At 46.7% G+C, this 17533-nt stretch overlaps 1 protein-coding gene across 3 annotated transcripts in view; it reads left to right on the top strand.

Moving 5' to 3' along the window:
• Positions 1 to 17533, top strand: part of PC (pyruvate carboxylase) — a 2151284-nt gene that overhangs the window by 594817 nt on the left and 1538934 nt on the right. For all 3 annotated transcript variants that reach the window (XM_078660828.1, XM_078660829.1, XM_078660827.1), the window contains one exon: positions 8253 to 8418. In XM_078660828.1, coding sequence (XP_078516954.1) covers positions 8253 to 8418 — 166 coding nt within the window. The remainder of the gene's footprint in view (positions 1 to 8252; positions 8419 to 17533) is intronic.

Genomic DNA, 17533 nt, shown 5'->3' with positions numbered 1-17533 from the left:
ATACATGTCTGGTTAAACACAAAGAGCCAGTACATTTTTGAGTTCAATATGGCAGGCATATTCCTGGCTAATTACTGAAAAGAGGGTGGAAAAAGAGATGGATATTAAACACAATGTTTCTCTGAATACTACAAAGAACTCTACAACTTGGTCATACACCCTGAAAATGCAGATTGCAACAACTACCTCAAAAACATAAAAATCCCTAAGATAAGTGATGCTGATCAACTCATGCTAAAGAAACCAATTGATTAAAAAAGAAATGGCAAAAGCTATGAAATCACTTAAAATAGAGAAAGCACCAAGGCCTGACCACTTCTCTACAAGTGTTTACAAAACCTTCGTACTCCAAACAGTCACCTACCTAAAATCCCTTTTTGATCACCACTCTACAGCAGGAAAGACACGCCCAAACGTCTGAAGCCACAGTTGTAGTTATCCCAAAAGGAAATAAGGAGCATCTAGAGATAAAATATTATAGGCCCATTTTGTTAACATAGACTTTAATATATGCAAACATCCTATCATCAAGACTAGAAAAATTGCATTCCTCAATATATCCTCCCTCCCAAACCGGTTCCACCAAGGGGAGGCTAGCTTCGAATAACATTAGACTCTTTGGGCACGTATTGGAAAAAGCCTTCTTTTACAATCTGCATTCATGGCCTTGGAGACGGAAAGCCTTTCGATAAGATATCTTGGTCCATCCTTAGGGTCTGCTTTATGCAAATTCAATCCGGGCTCTTCCTTCGAAAGAATAATGTTTGTCCTATGAGAACCCATCTGGCAGAGTAAGAATAAAGGGTTAACTCCAAGGAACAGACAGGGCTATCCCTGGTCTCCATTACTCTTTCTGCTTATCATTTGTTTTATTTTTTATTTATAGAGTTTTATATTACGCAAACAAGACCAATTCTGGTATCTGAGCGCTGCACAGAGTAAAATAGCATAGAATGTACAAAGAGTCATATATAGGGTCTCAGGGTGATATCAGACCGCTATACAATGGAAAATAACCTGTGCAGCCTATAGCCAAAGATGAGCAAGAATTAGCCAATGTATAGCTTTAAATTGACTATAAATGTCTCACACTTTTTTTTGCAGTACGTCTTTGTCCATATCCAGTAGTAGTTGAGACGTTTGTATAAAGGCAAATAAATCATATGTTTAAAAGTTTAGCAAAAATGACTTTCCAACTTCTATTTATAGAGGAACAGATAGCCATATATATGCTACATATTATATATCTCTTGACTACCGCATTGTATATATTGGGATGGGGATTTTATATCCCACTTGGCTATTGGCTGGTATTCATTAAGAGCTACATATGGTTAAGTAAAGGTGTGGTCTTAGATTAGCAAGCAGCAGTTATCCCCATTTGTGTGAGGAAAAACATTGAAAAAAGGTTGTATAATATTGCAAGAGACTTTGATGCTCTGTTTCTTGCTGATATTCTTTGGATGGTTGGTGCAGTTATCAATTACTTAAATGTAAAAGCTACCAATTTTGGTAATCTTGCAGAATTCTTTAAACGTTTCAGGATTGTAGCTGAGAAGATTGTCTTTTGAAGGGTTGAAGCAAAAGGGATCTAGAAATGTTGCTGGCATTAACATGCTGATCGTTGGTACTGGACAAAAGCAGAGTAGAAGAACTGCTGTCCAATGCTGGCAATACTTTGATTAGTTTTATAGCTGCCCCTCAATTTCCATTCTTGCCCTATGACAGGCAAGAAAATAAGACCTATGTTGCTAGACTGAGTCAATTGTGATGTAAGTAGTGCTAGGAAGTTTTGTGATATAGCGCTGTCTGTAAAAGTTCGGTCTACAATTAATTAGTCCTTCAAGATTTTCAAGAAACTAGATTACATTTGTATCTCTAATATCAAAGCTGATCGGAGTAATGTTGACCTGCCCTAGTCACCAGCCATCCTGGTAAATAGGTCCTGTTATATTGCTGAGGCTGTAGTATGGGATCTCTACAGTAGTACTGGACGTCTGCTAACTAAAGGTATCCCTATTCCTGAATTTGATGGAGCCCGTTCAGTCTTAGCCCTGAAATCAGTTTTGCTCTGTTAAATGGGGTAGTTCATTTGGTAACCTCTGCTACCACTTTAACTGTTTTCTTGCCAGGTAGGTAGTTCCATTGAACTTCAAGCAAACTATTGTCTTGCCTTTGCTGGAAAAGCTATCCCTGGATCCCAGCATACTGTTCAATAGCTGACCTATCTACATATGTTAGTAGTGTTCTCATGTTTCTCATTACAACAAGCAAGTATTATTAGTTGCCATATGTATAGTTTTCAACTCTTTAATTATCATAAAGTAATCACTTAAGTAAGTTTGAGGCATATTATTTTTCAAATGTGAACGTTCATAGCACAAAAGTATAACATTAACAGAAATGTTGGTAAATAATACAATATAATTGAATCCACAATTTTATTTAAAAAAAAAAGTGAAACAATACTTTTATTAGCTTCTCATCTTAATCGATATATAGCCCTGTCGGGCCTGCACGCGAGCTCAAATATCTTCACAGAATGTCAGATGTAGTTAAGAAGGAATGTATCTTTCTCATTGCCTGTTACCATCTCCTTTTTCACCCCTTGCTTTCCTGCTATTTTCTGTCTGCCTTTCTCTCTTCTTCAGTAAATAATGCCACGCGGGGTTAGCTATATAAACACCGATGTGTAAAGGGCAATTGCTTCAACCCATACTAATCCTGTAACAGCTGCCTGCGAAAGTTTTATTTTATTAAAAAGAAAAAAAATGAATGAGTAACTACTAAGTGGAGCCAAGGCTGAAGATCATAATCGTAAAATGAGCCAATGAATAATAGAACTAATTGTACTAGCCTTTGTTGTTATTGCTTGCCTTTGAGCTGAAAAGATATGTAATGTGTCAATAATTCGACGTAATTGAGCCTGCAGAGCCTATGATTCACAAACAAGACCATGGAAGTCTTAAAACGTTTATGGTGACAGGTCAGACGTCCGAGAGGTCAAGATCTGGCTAAGTGTTTCCGTGATTTTATTTTAAAAGCTATTGATTGTGTTCATAAAAAATGTCAGCCAGAGAATGCATGGCGGTTTTTCTTTCATTAGATTGACTGGCGGTTTTCTCAGTGCCCTGGGTCGCTCTGCCATTGCACCCTTTCTGCTGCTGCATCCCCTGCTGTTCTCATTCTTGAGTACCTAGTAGAGCAGTCCAATACTCTGCAAAGCCAGCATGCAGCAAATCATACTGTTCCCGTCCTGTCACTTCGCCACAGCCCTGCACCTTCTGCTATTGTTGTGATGTCGCTACAGACCGCCTCCGATGTTGACCACAGTTCAAGAGTTGAATGTAGACTGTTCTGTGGTTATGGAAACCATAAAATGTGTAATCCAGAGGAATTCACTTTGTCTGCAGCCCCCCTATACCTTCTTAATACTGATGAAGTTGACAGTCTGTGCAAGGCTTTGCCAATGCACCTAGATTGAAGCTCCCTTTTTATGTTGCAGTTATTTGCTGCCCACTCACATTTGGAGATCTATACTCAAGTCTAATGCAGTTACATTGACATTCTGCAAGCCCACCCTTGAGTTATTGCATATCTCTGCACTCCCCTCTTCAATCTGTGATTCTTTGGCACTTTGTGGTGGGTTTTGAAAGTATTTACTTTCCAATACCTACTTACTAGTAGTTGCACTGGAGGTGGCACAGGCAATGGGGAGAGGCCTGACTATACTTGCTGAGAGGCTGCAATGCCAGACTCCTGTCTGTTGGAGTTTCCAAAGCAGCTCTCTTTCGGAAAAGCCTTCCATCTAAAGTGGAACTCGGGACTGCTGTATGCCTTCTTTCTACTACGTCCTCTAAGCTGAATTCTGAAGAAAATCAGGAAGGATTTGGTCCACATCATCCTAGGTAGCACCGGATTGAGCTAGCAGTGTGTTACCTAGAACTCTTGGGCATGATGACCTATCCTCTGAAGAAGCAGCTTCGGGAGTATCTCCTGTTGCAGCAGCAGGGTGGGGCCTGAATACAGCATCTCCGTACTGTGAATTGGCCTTCACCCTGAAGTTCGCATCATCAAAGCACTACTGCTTTGACAGTCCGGTCTGTTGAGAGGGGTATTTAGCCCACTCAGTCCAGCAGGACTTTTTAGTCTGAGCCAGTTCACAGACCCACCACCTTCGGAAGTACCGCTGTTGTATTTATTCACAAGATGAGGAATCTGCGCTTAAGTATCCTTCAGAAGAACAAAGTACTTACCTTTGGTAACTATCAATCTGGTGGATGCTCTCTCTAAACACCGCTTCCTCACAGACCCTCCTTCCTCCCCCTTCTCTAAACCGGACTCTTTTTTTCCTCTACAAAATGTCCCAAACTAGAGATCAGCACACTAATCATACCACTTTGACGATGGGCTCTGCGTCTGAGTCTGTGTAAAACTTAAAGAGCAACTGATGTCAGAGTTCCCGGGTGCCGCTTATATGTGGCTCTGCCTAGCATTTCTGGAGGGGCACAATGTTGGCTCATAGCTGCATGACTCCACCTAGGGGCATGCAGGAGATTTGCTCTAAAAGTTTCTGGATCCAGTCTGATGTCTTGAGATTATTCACAAGATGCGGAATCCACGATTAAAGTATCCACCAGAAAGATAAATTATCGAAGGTAAACTTGTTTGTTAAATTTATGGAGGCACTGTTATTCTCTTCCCCAGAACTCCGCTACGGCGTGTCTCTCTGATTGAAGAGCAGCCCAACAATGCGATGGTTTTTACCAGGGGAACCGGTGCATACTTGTGAAGGAGATATGAACCTGTTCTTGTGCTGTACTGGTCACACACAGTTCGAGAAAAATGTTCACCTCTGTGTAGGAGGGTATGATAGTGCTTTATTTGTCAAATGAGTGCCAGTGCCCAACGCTCTGCTTAAAAGTCCTAAGCTGACGCGTAGTCTTGAATTCACCCTAGGACTCTTTTATCCACTGCCACACACTTCCTGCCCCTATATCTCACTCCTGTGGGTTCCTGCTTTCGCCCTTTGTGATGGTTTTCGATCTGACTCTTGCTCCTTCGTATGTTTTTCCCACTCGCTGAAATGCATGAGGAGGAAAGATATGCACTGGTTGCCCAAAATGAGTGCAGATGGCCATCGCCAGCAACTACCGGCTCAAATTAAGAATAATGATGCTCACAGTTCTGAAACGAGAGACTCTACTGACTAATTTATTTCACCAACAAGAGAAGGTCATTCTTTTTGCTTTCCCTTCGGTTTTCTTGCTTTTGCTACCTTACAATGGGAAAAATATTCTACACAATTATGGGATATTTTTCGCTGTCAACTTGATTTGTTTTATACACGGTAAAGATGTTCTTGTGCCCGTTGATCCCTACCAATTGGGACGTTTTTGGCTGGTTCCCTAATGCAAGTTGTGTGTGATCTTCTATCTCTGTTCCCTACAAACCAGTTTCTGTGGAGCTATGCATCTAAGATTTGGTTCTCCTGAAAAAAACAAATTGGCATATATCTCTATCTCTGCTTGTGGGAGCGATTTTCTATTCCCTAGAGGTGCCTGTGCTGGTTTGTGGATAGGTCCACTGTCATAGCTTTTGCCTAACTGTTGTCCTTATTTCTCTGCTTCGGGGTACCTCCTGTCTTTGACATCTCAAGTTGTAGACACTTACTGTTAACAACCGATGGTCATGGTGCAAAGCAGCACAGGTACTGGACCTCAAACCCAATCTGCGGAGGTCAAGGGTCGAAACTGTGTATCCCTGAGCAAGAACTGTTGAAAGTGGGGGAAATGTCATAGGGGTTATGTTGTCATGGACTGTGGTGGCATGCCAGATAGATTGGGTATGTTGTTGAAAGGGGCCCAGGGAGGTGTTATTTAAGAGAGGGCTGCTGCGCAGAGAATCCTCGCCCACAAGGACTCCTTGACCGGGTGGATTGGGGGTTGAGAATCAGTGGAGTGAAATGGGTGGTGCCTGATGGGCAGAGCTATCTTCCACAAGACACCTGCACGTTAAACTTGTTTGAGATGTGTGCATCCAACTGATCAGAATCCATTGAGGCTCAGCAGGACTGGTTTGTCAGGCAGTTCAACGTTCCTCCAGTGGGCTGGCGGCCGGCCGGTCCTGATCAGAGGCTGGTCTTTACTTTCTATGCGGTGCTTTGGAGGTCAGCTGGAACTGCAGACTCGACAGGGTCCAGGAGAAGGTTCCCGGGCTGCGGTGCTGCACTAATGGGAGTACTGGCACTTTGCAGGGTTCACATTCTGGAAGCGTTGTTTGGTCCTCACTTGTCCTTCAGTGAATTCAGAGTTCTGATGGAGGGGAGCTATACTTGGACTCTTCTAGTAGATTTGACAACTGGTTCAGTGCCATATCAGAGAAGCGTCGTTCACATTTTGTGTCCTTTGTTACACTGCAAGGAGCATTTTCGTTGGGGTGGCTTCTTAAGCTTTTTTGAAGCGAGTTCGATTGGCTGGTTGGTTAGTATATTTCTTTTTTAAGCCATCAGGGAAATTCATCTTTATTAATTCATGAATGCTCCCCTCACTAACTGCCTCTGGGATGGTCTTGCACACACGTTGTTGGCTTCGGAGTTGTGTGCTGCCAAAACTGCAGGGATAAATATTGTATAATTTAAGTATATTACCAAATATCACACAGTCATGGTCAGGGCCAGAGTGGGAACTCAAAGCAGCCTTGGCAGATGTTGTCAGACCAGCACCCCCTAGGGTGCATAGCGAGGGAGCCTGACCACTACAAAAGGGGTTTGGGGTATGTTCTCTAACACAGAAAATTTGGGGGAAAAAATCATGCATTCTACAATACATTTGTCCCTATATATTTCCATTGTCTTTGCTTTTGAAGCATAGTAAATAGTGACCTTACTGTGCACCAGGATGCGACAATTTTTGTTGGGGCTCTTCAATACTTTCCTCACTATCCCCTTCCAACAGTGCCTCTCATCAGCCCCTCTGTCACATGAATTTGATTGGTTTTATAGCACCTCTCATACCAGTGTAGGATGTTGGAGCACATTATATCACACACATTTGCAGAAACAATAAATCATACATGTGTAAATCAGTTTAAAGAAAATGTTACATAAGGCAAACGGGACTACACGGTATACAATTCACATGTCATCCATACTGGTAGCCTCTTTTTTAAGAATGCTTGCTCTGGAGAAGCACAAGTCATGATTCAGAACATAACACAGTGGTTAGGGTTGATTTTAATAATAAGAATTCATTTCTGATCAAACCATTCTTGGCAACATTAGAAAAAGGACACTGAAAAAAGCATAACTTTCTAATATATACCATGCAGCTTGCTTGCAGCTCTTTGGTGTCAGTTCATAGCTCACTGTGCTAGATTACGATTGTAATTTAGAAACTGCACAGTAGCAGAATAATCTGTGACAAGAGCAGTAAACTACTGAGCGATTCACATCATGTCTTTGATATGCATGGGACACGTCCTTTGCAGTTGACACATTAACCTTCTGCTCTACCTTAGAAGAGTCAAAACTGACACCAAACAAAACTGCAATCTCTCTCCTGCAGGTACTTTAACCACCAGAGTTAATTTTGCGCTTGTATTATTGCCCAAAAACTGCTGAATAAATTAAACTTTGCTGCACCCCTACTTAATTGGCCCCCACTAACAAAACTGACCCCCTCCTCACCATTCGTGCTTCGTGGGGAAACGCCAGAGGCCCTGTACGGCCAGTCCGGCCTTGGTCATAGTGGGGAGGAAACAAAAGCCTAGTTAGAGGGCACTCCGGTGGACCCTCACCCCTGGAGTGCTGTTTGAAAGACTTCACTCCAAGCCGCTGATACAATGTCTAAATACAAAACACACCATAGCCAATCTAGAGATATTGCGACCTTGAGAACGAATATGGTGGGTGATTTTGGTACCTCGCTAGTTGGAGACCGCTTATGAATCTCTACACAGATGACATCCTGTTCGTCTTTGGAGGTTCTAGACTACAGTGTGAAAGACCAACCTGAGTTTTTTCCAGGTGAAAAAAGCGTAAAACACTTCAAGGACAGCTGCGTTTAGAGCTGTGGACTTTCGTCCTCACAGATTGTATTAATTTAGACTGGAAACGTTCCTCAGCTAAGTCAAATTGAACAAGAGTCGCAAAGCAATACAACATTGATAACTTAGTCAGATTTTATTTTTTTAGCATATATAAACCGTTTTCTTTAAAATAATGTTTCTGTTTTGCCATTGTTTGCCCTCAGGAGAATGAGGTGGACGCTGTGCATCCTGGGTATGGTTTCCTGTCGGAGCGAGCAGACTTTGCCCAGGCCTGCAATGATGCAGGGGTTCGATTCATTGGACCCACCCCGGAAGTCGTGCGCAAGATGGGGGACAAGGTGGAGGCGCGAGCAATTGCCATTGAAGCAGGTAGGTTTTCTTTCTAGGGGGTTCCGTGCTTATAGGAAGTGTGATAGTTTGTGCCTTAACTACTTCGATTGGGTTTCACGCTTACTCCACACACGAACATGTCATGACTTAACTGCAAGGCGTTGTAAGTGGCATGATGACTGAGGCTGGGAGCTTATCTTGAGATAAACTTCATGATGCAAGCAGTTTCATACTCGTCATTTTTGTAAATTTTATTATAAAGAGAAGGGTGCTATAGAAAGTGTTGGGTAATGTTCGTTGCCAGAGAAGTCTCGAAACCCATTCAGACATGCTTGGTTTTGGATCATGTTTTCCTAATACCAGGAGGGTGTTTGCACGCTACTGCCTTCATTAATGGCAAATCATTTTTGTGATGGTTTTGAGATTTTATTTTTGTAATTTAAAGAACTGAAAGAACTGCTAAACTTTTTTTTTTGTCTAGTCACCCGTGGCATTATAGGTTGTTTTTTTTAAATTATTTTTTTAGCTTTGTATCCATGTATGTGAGAGTATAAAGCATTTCCTCAGAAAACTTGTTAATGGCAAAAACGTGGAACATTGGTTTTACAGGCAGTAGAATTGTTGCACACAATGGTGATGAAGAGCATAGGTGAAATTTGAGACAATACAGTGACTATTCTGCACAAGTATTTTATACACATGTGCAGCGATCTTAATGTTTTCGGACGAAAGAAGGGAGGGAGACCCCATTGAGCAAGGTAGGATGTCCGTGCTGGTCCCCCTGGTGGGAAGAGCTTGATGAGGACCGAAGTTTGCTCGGAAGCCTGCTCCAGTGGAGGCTTGCATTATCTGAAATATGGAGTGCGGTGTGGCTTGAGAACTGAGATGAGGAGGATGTGAGCCTAGTAAAGCACTCCTATTTGCACATTCAATGGTGTTTTGGGGACATTTAGGATGGAGGGGACTCCTTGCGTTGCTTTGTAGGCAAGAATGAGTAATTTGAAGGGTGTACTTTTTTGGTAGCCAGCCAACTTTGTAGCAATAGGGCAAAGTAGATGTGCAGATGATCATGTTGAAACGTGCTCTAGTGCTAATGTTGACTCTCATGTACCGATACCATCATTTTAAGAACAAACTGTTTTAGGAGCTTATGGATATTTAGTAGTCACGTTTTGAGAGCCCAGCGTAATCCAGGGTTGGAGGGCTAGAGGCCATAGGTGTGAAGGTTTGCAGTGATAGTGGGCTAGGAGAGATACTAGGTATGCCATTTAAGATGTTAACCCCTCCCATGCTCGTGACGGAACCGTTCCGTCACGAGCCTCGGGTGGGCTGTGCTGGTGACGGAACGGTTCCGTCACGGCCCTCTCGCCGCGCCTGCGCTGACGTTCTAATGGGCGGGCGGGTCCGTGACGGAACCGTTCCGTCACAAGCACAGCTCACCCGAGGGCCCTGACGGAGCGGTTCCGTCACGAGCACGGGACTGCCGCGCGGCCCCGCCTCCCCTTAGCCCTGCGGCGGAATAGCCGCCGCAGCGAAGGGGTTAAAGGATGTATTGGCTGAATCCAATTATTGTGTAGTTACAGGGGGTAAATGTGTAGGACTGTTCCTTTAGTGGTAGATGTTTAATTATCACTAAGAGTTTGAATGGTCTTGTGAACTATCAATCTGAGTGGAAGGTTCAATAGTGGGAGTACATTGGAGCCCTGTGCCCTGCCGTACAAATCTGTAGGGCAAGCATCTTGACTGACTCAATCAGCAGCAGCTCCTCCATTAAGGTGGAGGAGCGTCCCCCCCACTGCTCTTTCAGCAGTGCACACAGGAAAAATAAAATGTTAGAAAAAGAAGTTTATTAGAATTTTATTTATTGAGCCAAGTCTTGGGGGCGAACCATCCTGACAGTCAGCAACAGGAAGGAGCAAAGGTGGGCACTAAGTGCTCATGTGAGTTTGGCTAGCTGTCTCAGCCAGGGCAAACCGACATGCACACATAGCATTTTTCTGACCCGAGCTGCGTTGTACAGCCCGGTGGGGAAGAGACACAGACTCCTAGTCCTTGTCTCAGTGCCAAACCAGGTGGCTCAGACCAATCCTGCTGCTGCTCTCATGCTGGTAAACCACTGAGGCAGTGGCCAGCAAGTAAGTAATATTTATTTTCCCCTATTTTTCTCCCCTGTACTGAACCAGACAGTAGAGACATCTATGACTGGATAAAATGCCAATAAGGCACTGAGGAGAATCAAGAGGTGTTTGAGTTAAGGGTGAAAATGTGGTACCAACATTTTAGTACAAAAATAAATTGTTTCTAAAGAGACACATTTTTGTTTGCATGTCATCAAGGCAAAACAGAGAAGATGGAACACTATGTAGCTTCTTTAAGAAAAGTATCTGATCGAAAAATCTATCTGCAGATTCCGTACCTTTGAAATTGCAGGCATCAGGCTGGATCCATGAGATTTTTGAGAGCAGTACCCTTGTGCGCTGATAGGTGGCTTCGATCAACTCCACATGATGTAGGCATCAGGTAGTCTATAAAGGCACCACTCCGGCACTCTGACGTCAGTTCTTTTGTTTCCACGCCAGCCAGTGCAGATTTGTGAAAGAGAGCCCCCTTACGCTTTTTGACAGACTTTTAATTTTTGCCGACTCCTTTGGGTATGCTCACTATGTCTAGTAAGAAAGCCTTGAGGTTCAAGCCGTGTGGCGCCTGTCACCGCACCATGTTGATCACTGACCCCCATTTGGTGCATCTCTGGTGCCTGGAGCATGACCATGACAGTCATGCTCAGATTGCCGGGCCATAGCACCAAAGGCTTTGAGGGAGTGGTCCCTAAAGCTGATCGCGGTCTGGCGCAGCGGTGGTCGCCTCGTCGATCTCTCTCCCGGTCGAGGGTAAGGTCTGAGCATCGCTCCGGGGTTTTGAAGTCTTTTCGCCCATCTAAAAATGTTATGATGCCATATGCACCATATTTGGGCTGCCTGAGCCTGCCGGCGCGCCTTCAGGCCCCACAGGTTCAGCTGTATGAGACCCCATAAGTTCTGTGCCTTCAGCTCCGGTCACGCCGCCATGGCATACTCTTGGATCTGTTCCTGGACTGTGTGCCTGTCATACCTCTGCGACCTTCACTGGCACTACGTTCGACGTCGAGGCCCTCTGCGTCGCAGGTGCTCATCAGTGGCGCCTCTCCTATCATTCTAGACGACACTGAGCTAGTCGGGCGTCCTCTGATGCAGAGACTGGAGCCGTACTGCTCAATGCCGTTCAACCTACCCTATTCTGAAGGGTTAGGCCTGGGGGATTAATATTGGGAGGGTCATCAGGATCCCCTAGAAATCCTGCAACCCAATCAAGACTTGGACTGGTATGAGGACCTGGGTAATGCCAGCGGCCTGGACACCTCACCAGATACTGGCATGCTGTCTCCCCCTAACCTGGCTACGGAGGAGGGAGCTTCATTCGCAATGGTGGCGTGTAGGATTTGGGGGATCTTGAACCTGCAGCTTCCTTCAGTGGCAGTCAAGACTAACGTCCTGTCGGAGGTCCTGCATCCTGGTGTCTCCTCCTCAAAACACTTGCTGCTTTTCAAGAAGGCCTTAACAGATGTTCTACTGGGCACCTGGTCCAAGCCCAGCACAGGGGCTCCTGTGAACAGAACCATTGGCTGCCGCCCTTCACTGGGCGACCCAGATTTCTTCTCTGCCCACTCCAGAGCGTGGTGGTCCGATCCTCCACTTCCCACAGCGCATTCCCTTCCACACCCCCAAACAGGGAATCCAAAACGCTGGACAGCTTCAGTAAGAAAATATTTTCTACAACCAGCCTAGCTTTACAGTCCCTAAACACTGCAGGCCTCTTCTGCTGTTACTCCCAATCCCTATGGGATACCGTTGCGCAGGTGCTGCCCAGAGTCTTGGAGTATGATCAAGCTCTTTTCTCCCAAGCCAATACAGATGGAAGAGATGCAGCTAAGTTTGCCATATGATGTGGCTTAGTACGACAGACTTCGCAGAGCGATTTCCTGGATGGTGCCTGTTAGACGCCATACCTGGCTGAGGACATCTGGCTTTCAGAGGATGTCCAAGCTAATCTTATGGACATGCCCTTTGATGGCTCACGTTTCTTTGGAGGCAAAGCCAACGCAGAGCTTGAGCATTTTAAGGGCGTGTGGGGGTATGGCAATCACCTTGCCTTACTCCGCGAGGTAGTCAAGACTCTCTTGGCCAGGGAAGCCTTAGAGAGGGTCCCGGGTCAGAGATGGGCTGTGGTTGCTATTCTCACTATTTTCTGGGTCCGTGGAAGGACGGAGGCCTTTGTCCTATCCTAGAACTCAGGGCCACTACTTCCTCAAAGGGAGAAGTTCAAGATGCTCACCTATGCTCAGGTCCTGCATGCTCTGGACCCAGGAGACTGGATGGTAGCGGTGCACTTGCTGGATGTCTCTTTCCAGATCCCCTTCCTGCCTGCCCATCATCGCTACCTGTGGTTTAAGGTGGGCCACGAGCACTTTGTTTGCTGTGCTCCACTTCATTCTCACAAGTGCCCCCTGGGTGTTCACCAAGGTGATGGCGGAAGTCGCGGCCCATCTGTGGAGATCAGGGATTCCAGTCTTCTCCTATCTCGACAACTGGTTGTTGAAGGCAGGCTTGTCCCAAGCAGTTGTCTCCCACCTTCAGACTACGGCGAACCTCTGTATTCGCTGGGGTTCCCTATTACTGTACGGAAGTCACACCTGCCTCCCTCTCGAATTCTCCCTTTCATCGAAGCGGATCTGGACAAATTGCAGATTCGGGCGGCTTTGCTCAGTGACTCTTCATCACCAGTGGAGCACAGGCCTCCTTTCCGCCCGTACCACTCCTGCCCACAGTGCTCAAGGAGATCTGCATAATTTGCTTTTTCTTGTTGCATAATTTGGTCCATCTCGGCTGCATAATTTTGTCCTCCCTTACCCCATAAAACCCAGTGGCCCTCAATAGGCACCATTGTCTATTGAGCAGAGAGATAATCAGCAAATTGAATGTGGTAGTAAGGGGAAATATTCTGTTGAGATGGTGCCACCAAAGAGATTCGAGCTTTACATTGAATCCTAATGTGCCAGAGCAGATGATGCAGGTATCTTGAGTGAGGGATGGGGGAGGGGCGTATGTAGAGACCTTTCCTAAATTCAGTGAGGAAGTGGGTGTGCTAAAGAATTTTGCACACAGGTTTGCTCTGAAAGATGGAGAAAAGCCTGAAGCCCACAAACCCATGAAAGTCCCACACACAATCATGGAACCTCTAGAGAAAAATCTTGACAAGTTGACAAGGCAAGGAGTGATTGAGGAAATAAAATAATCTGAGTAATTTGCGCCATTGTTCTAGCGCTAAAGATGGAGTAGAAAATATACGTATGTGTGGATCTTGTGAATCTAAACCCGAGCATTTGGGTGGATAGGTAATCCCTGCCTATAAAGGCCGAGGAGTTGATGAAAGATGCACAGGTGGTTAGTTTAATAGATTGTTCTTTGTTTTATCAGGTGAAGTTGTCCAAAGAGAGTAGACCACTTACTTCATTTGTCATTCCTCATGCGGCTTTCGAATTTATTAGAATATTGTTTTGATTGGTGTCTGCTGAAGTGTGTTCTAAAGGATGAACCAAGGGCATTTGTTTCAGCACAACATTCTAATTTATTAGAAGGATAAAGAACACCATATTAAAACATAAATGTGGAATTTGGAAAGATTGAGAGAAAGTGGGTTGATGAAAAGAAAATAGTGCAGATTTAGAGTGGGAAGTGTACTGTAGACTTGGGCATCAGAATGTTCGACAGACTTAAAGTTGCAGTTGGGACAAATGCAGGTTATGGTGAGTTCGATCTGACCAAAAGACCATTCTGACCACAGATGCAAGTTTAACAGTTTTAGTAGCTTTGTTGTCACATTATGATAATGGACCAGAAAATGTAGTTGCTTTTTGTAAGAAATGGGGGTTACCCAAATCTCAAAGGGGGTAGCATGGCACCAAGCGGGCAGGCCAAACTTCGAGGACATGTGAAGCACTCATGCAGTATCCACAGACGACACACCAATCACACCACAAAAGAGTCACGACACCACCTTTGGTTGGGAAAAAGAATACATTTAGTGATATCTCCAACCTGCAAGGTAAAAAGGAACCAAATAGTGGTTATCACAACAAGGCGCCAACTGGCGCCAGAGCCAAGTACATCAGGGGGATTTATTTACAAGTGACAAAAGGGTTGAGTCAATAAGTCCATAGCTGAAATAAAGAAGGGTGTGATTAAGTTATCAGTAGACCTGGGGCCAACTCAGGCTCTCTTCCTTAGGGGGTGGCTGTAATTTCAAAATCCCACATTAGCGCACATACATCTCATGTGTTATAACGCCAATCCCCACACCTGTAAGGGAATAACAACAGGTTATCACAGTATACACTATTCAGGAACACCTGGAATAGATCAGTACAGCAGCTCATAAACCTGGGGCATAAACAGGGGCCTGAAATAACTCATCAGGCCAGCATAGGGGGCACACCTGCAATAAAAGGGCACAAAAGCATACAAACCCCCATCATGTGTAAAACAACAGTATACCTGGACCTCAATAACCTTAGTGTAGGCATAACATTAGCATTTTCTCATTAGCAGGGTAATTAGCCTTCAATTCAAACTAGGCACGGAAGCGCACCACACCTTGACAGGTAACATGGAAACGCTTACCATAGGGCAACCAGCATCCTAATCAGAAATAAACATGGCAAATAACCATTGCAGGACTCAGGGATAAACAAGCCATTAACAAACAAGCTGAGTTACCCAGCCCTTCACTCCGCAGTGCCCAACACCTAGCCAGGGGTTAACTTGTCCCTTTACCAGTCCAGGGGGGGCCTCAGTAATGTCCCGGCCCAGTTTAGAGGCTTAAAAGGGGACCAATAGGGCCAACGAGGCTCAGAAACAGTTTCCAGGGGCGAGCACTAGTCCTGGGGTGAGTACCGACCCTGTGCCCCGACTTCCACACAGGTTAATCAAAGCCCCACTCACCGGGATTCCTGCGAGTGCTGGGGGCTCCTCCTCCGTAGCTCCAGATGTCCTGGGCCAGGGCTCTCCCGACTTCTGGAGGCCCTACAATGACGTCAGCCAGCTGCCCGGGCCCTTCTTCCTCACTGGGGCCAGGGGTTTCAGGACGGCTGATGGAGGGTTTAACTCCAACTCCTGGACCCTCACTAGGGACAGGGGAGGAGCTGGCACCGTCCCTGTGCCTCGTCGCTCCCTCTCCCTCTTCAACTGGGCCGACATGCGAGGCTCCCCTCAGCTCACTGGGGGCCCCGCGGCGTCACTTCAGGCTCCCGGTCTGGCGGCGGCGCTTCTCTTGTGGCGGCGGGGCTGGCACCGACAGTGTGCCCCGGCCCCGCCTTCTCCAATGGCCCTTCACTTCGGGGCCCAGACCGTCGGGGTTGGCTCCCGCTCCGGTCGCTTCTCTACGGGGCTCCCTCCTGACCACGGGGGCCCCGCAACGGTACTTCACCTGGGTCCCCCTCCTGCCTCACGGGGACCTGGGGATTCGATTCGGCTTCTCCCGCCTTCCCGGCCGACAACCAATCCCTGCGCGGCCTTCCAGGGTCACGGCCGCGCAGGCCAATACGTGCGCAGCGTTGGCGGGGGGGCGGGCCGATGACGCGGCCGGGCCCCCGTCACGTTATGCGGGAGTCGGCGGCCTCAGGGCCTAGCGCGGCCCTCACCTCACATCGGCGGCCCTCTCCTGGCACCGGGGGCCGCCGCGACGATGCCCACAGCAGTGGGGGGTCCCTCAAGCGCCGGGCCGCGGCGGTGAAATCGGCGTCATCAAGGCGCAATCCTCCAGCAGCGTCAGTCTCCTCGGCGGCAGTAAGGGGTAGGCTCCCTTTTTAATTAACTATATATAGCGCGGACAGCGCGCCAAACCGAGGGAAGGCTCCTCAAGCTCGATTCCCCTCACAGTTCCCTCAGGCCACACGGCGCGATTCTCTTCGGCAGATGGCGCTTTTCACAGCGCTCCGCTCCTCCCTCTGCCCACAACCTCAGCTCCTTTCTCAGGCCACGCAGAGGGGGCAGGAAATTAACTCTTCACCAGCGCTTCCAAATTATAGCGCTTCCTCCAAATTACAGCGCTTGGCAGGCAGGCTTTTCAGCACTTCGGGGGCCACACCAGTCACAGGGCACAGTACTTTACCATGCCACAGTCCCTCGGGGGCACAATCCTCCCCGGGCAGCTCCTCACGACCCAGCACTTCCACAGGGGCCACAGCTTCACCCTGGGGGGGCAGACAGTCCCACAACAGCTCCTCAGGGGCGCACTCCTCACCTCCTGGGCGCTTCTTCACGCAGTGCTGGCGTGGTACCCGGTCCAAACAGCGTCAGTGACCTGGGTAGGGGCCCTCCTTTGTTAGGGGCCCATGGGGACAGCAGAAGGGGGGGTTTATAGGGGTGCAGGGCCCAGCTCACCGGACCATGTGGTGGTAGCACCTCACAGCAGGTCCCCTCTCTTCCTTGTCCCAGCGCTGACTGACTCTCTGGTGGCACATCCCTCTTATTTATACCCTCCTCCCAGGCAGTGCCAGAGCCTTCTAGAATGTTGGCAAAACTAGCCTAAACTGGCTCAAGGGGAGGGGGTGAGAACCCTGGGTGCCAGGCTTTCCCTCCAAATGCTAGGGGTAGCTGGGTAATAATAGCTAGACTGCTGACCTATGGCAGTACAGTGGCAAAACCCATGGCCATGGCATCCATTTTAAAAACAGTACATTTTAGTCAGGTGCATTTTTAAAATGGGGAAATTTACAAGTGCTCACACCATTACTTGACATTACATTTTTAACAAGGTGTCTCACACCACTCATGGCCTATACAGGTTTAATCCCATGGGGGAGACATTTCAGACAAGGGGGTCAAAAGCGAAAATTTGGGGGGAAAAGGCCAAGTCCAACACTTTTGTATCTACGTCATTGATCTGGCCTGAGGTTTACTACCCATGGTGGAAAAGGAAGGCTTTATTCGGCAATACCGCACTTTAAGTTGCTTTTGTGGGGTTTGCCATTTGTTGCACTAAGTAATCACAAACCGTTAGTAAATGTATTTACCTGTTAGGGAAGCGAGAAGGCCCCCCTCCCCACCCCTGCGGATAAGTA

This window comes from Lissotriton helveticus, chromosome 9 (assembly GCF_964261635.1).
Source record: "Lissotriton helveticus chromosome 9, aLisHel1.1, whole genome shotgun sequence".
NCBI lineage: Eukaryota > Metazoa > Chordata > Amphibia > Caudata > Salamandridae > Lissotriton > Lissotriton helveticus.
The sequence above is the reverse complement of the archived record's forward strand: the minus strand, read 5'-3'. Positions and strand labels throughout refer to the sequence as shown.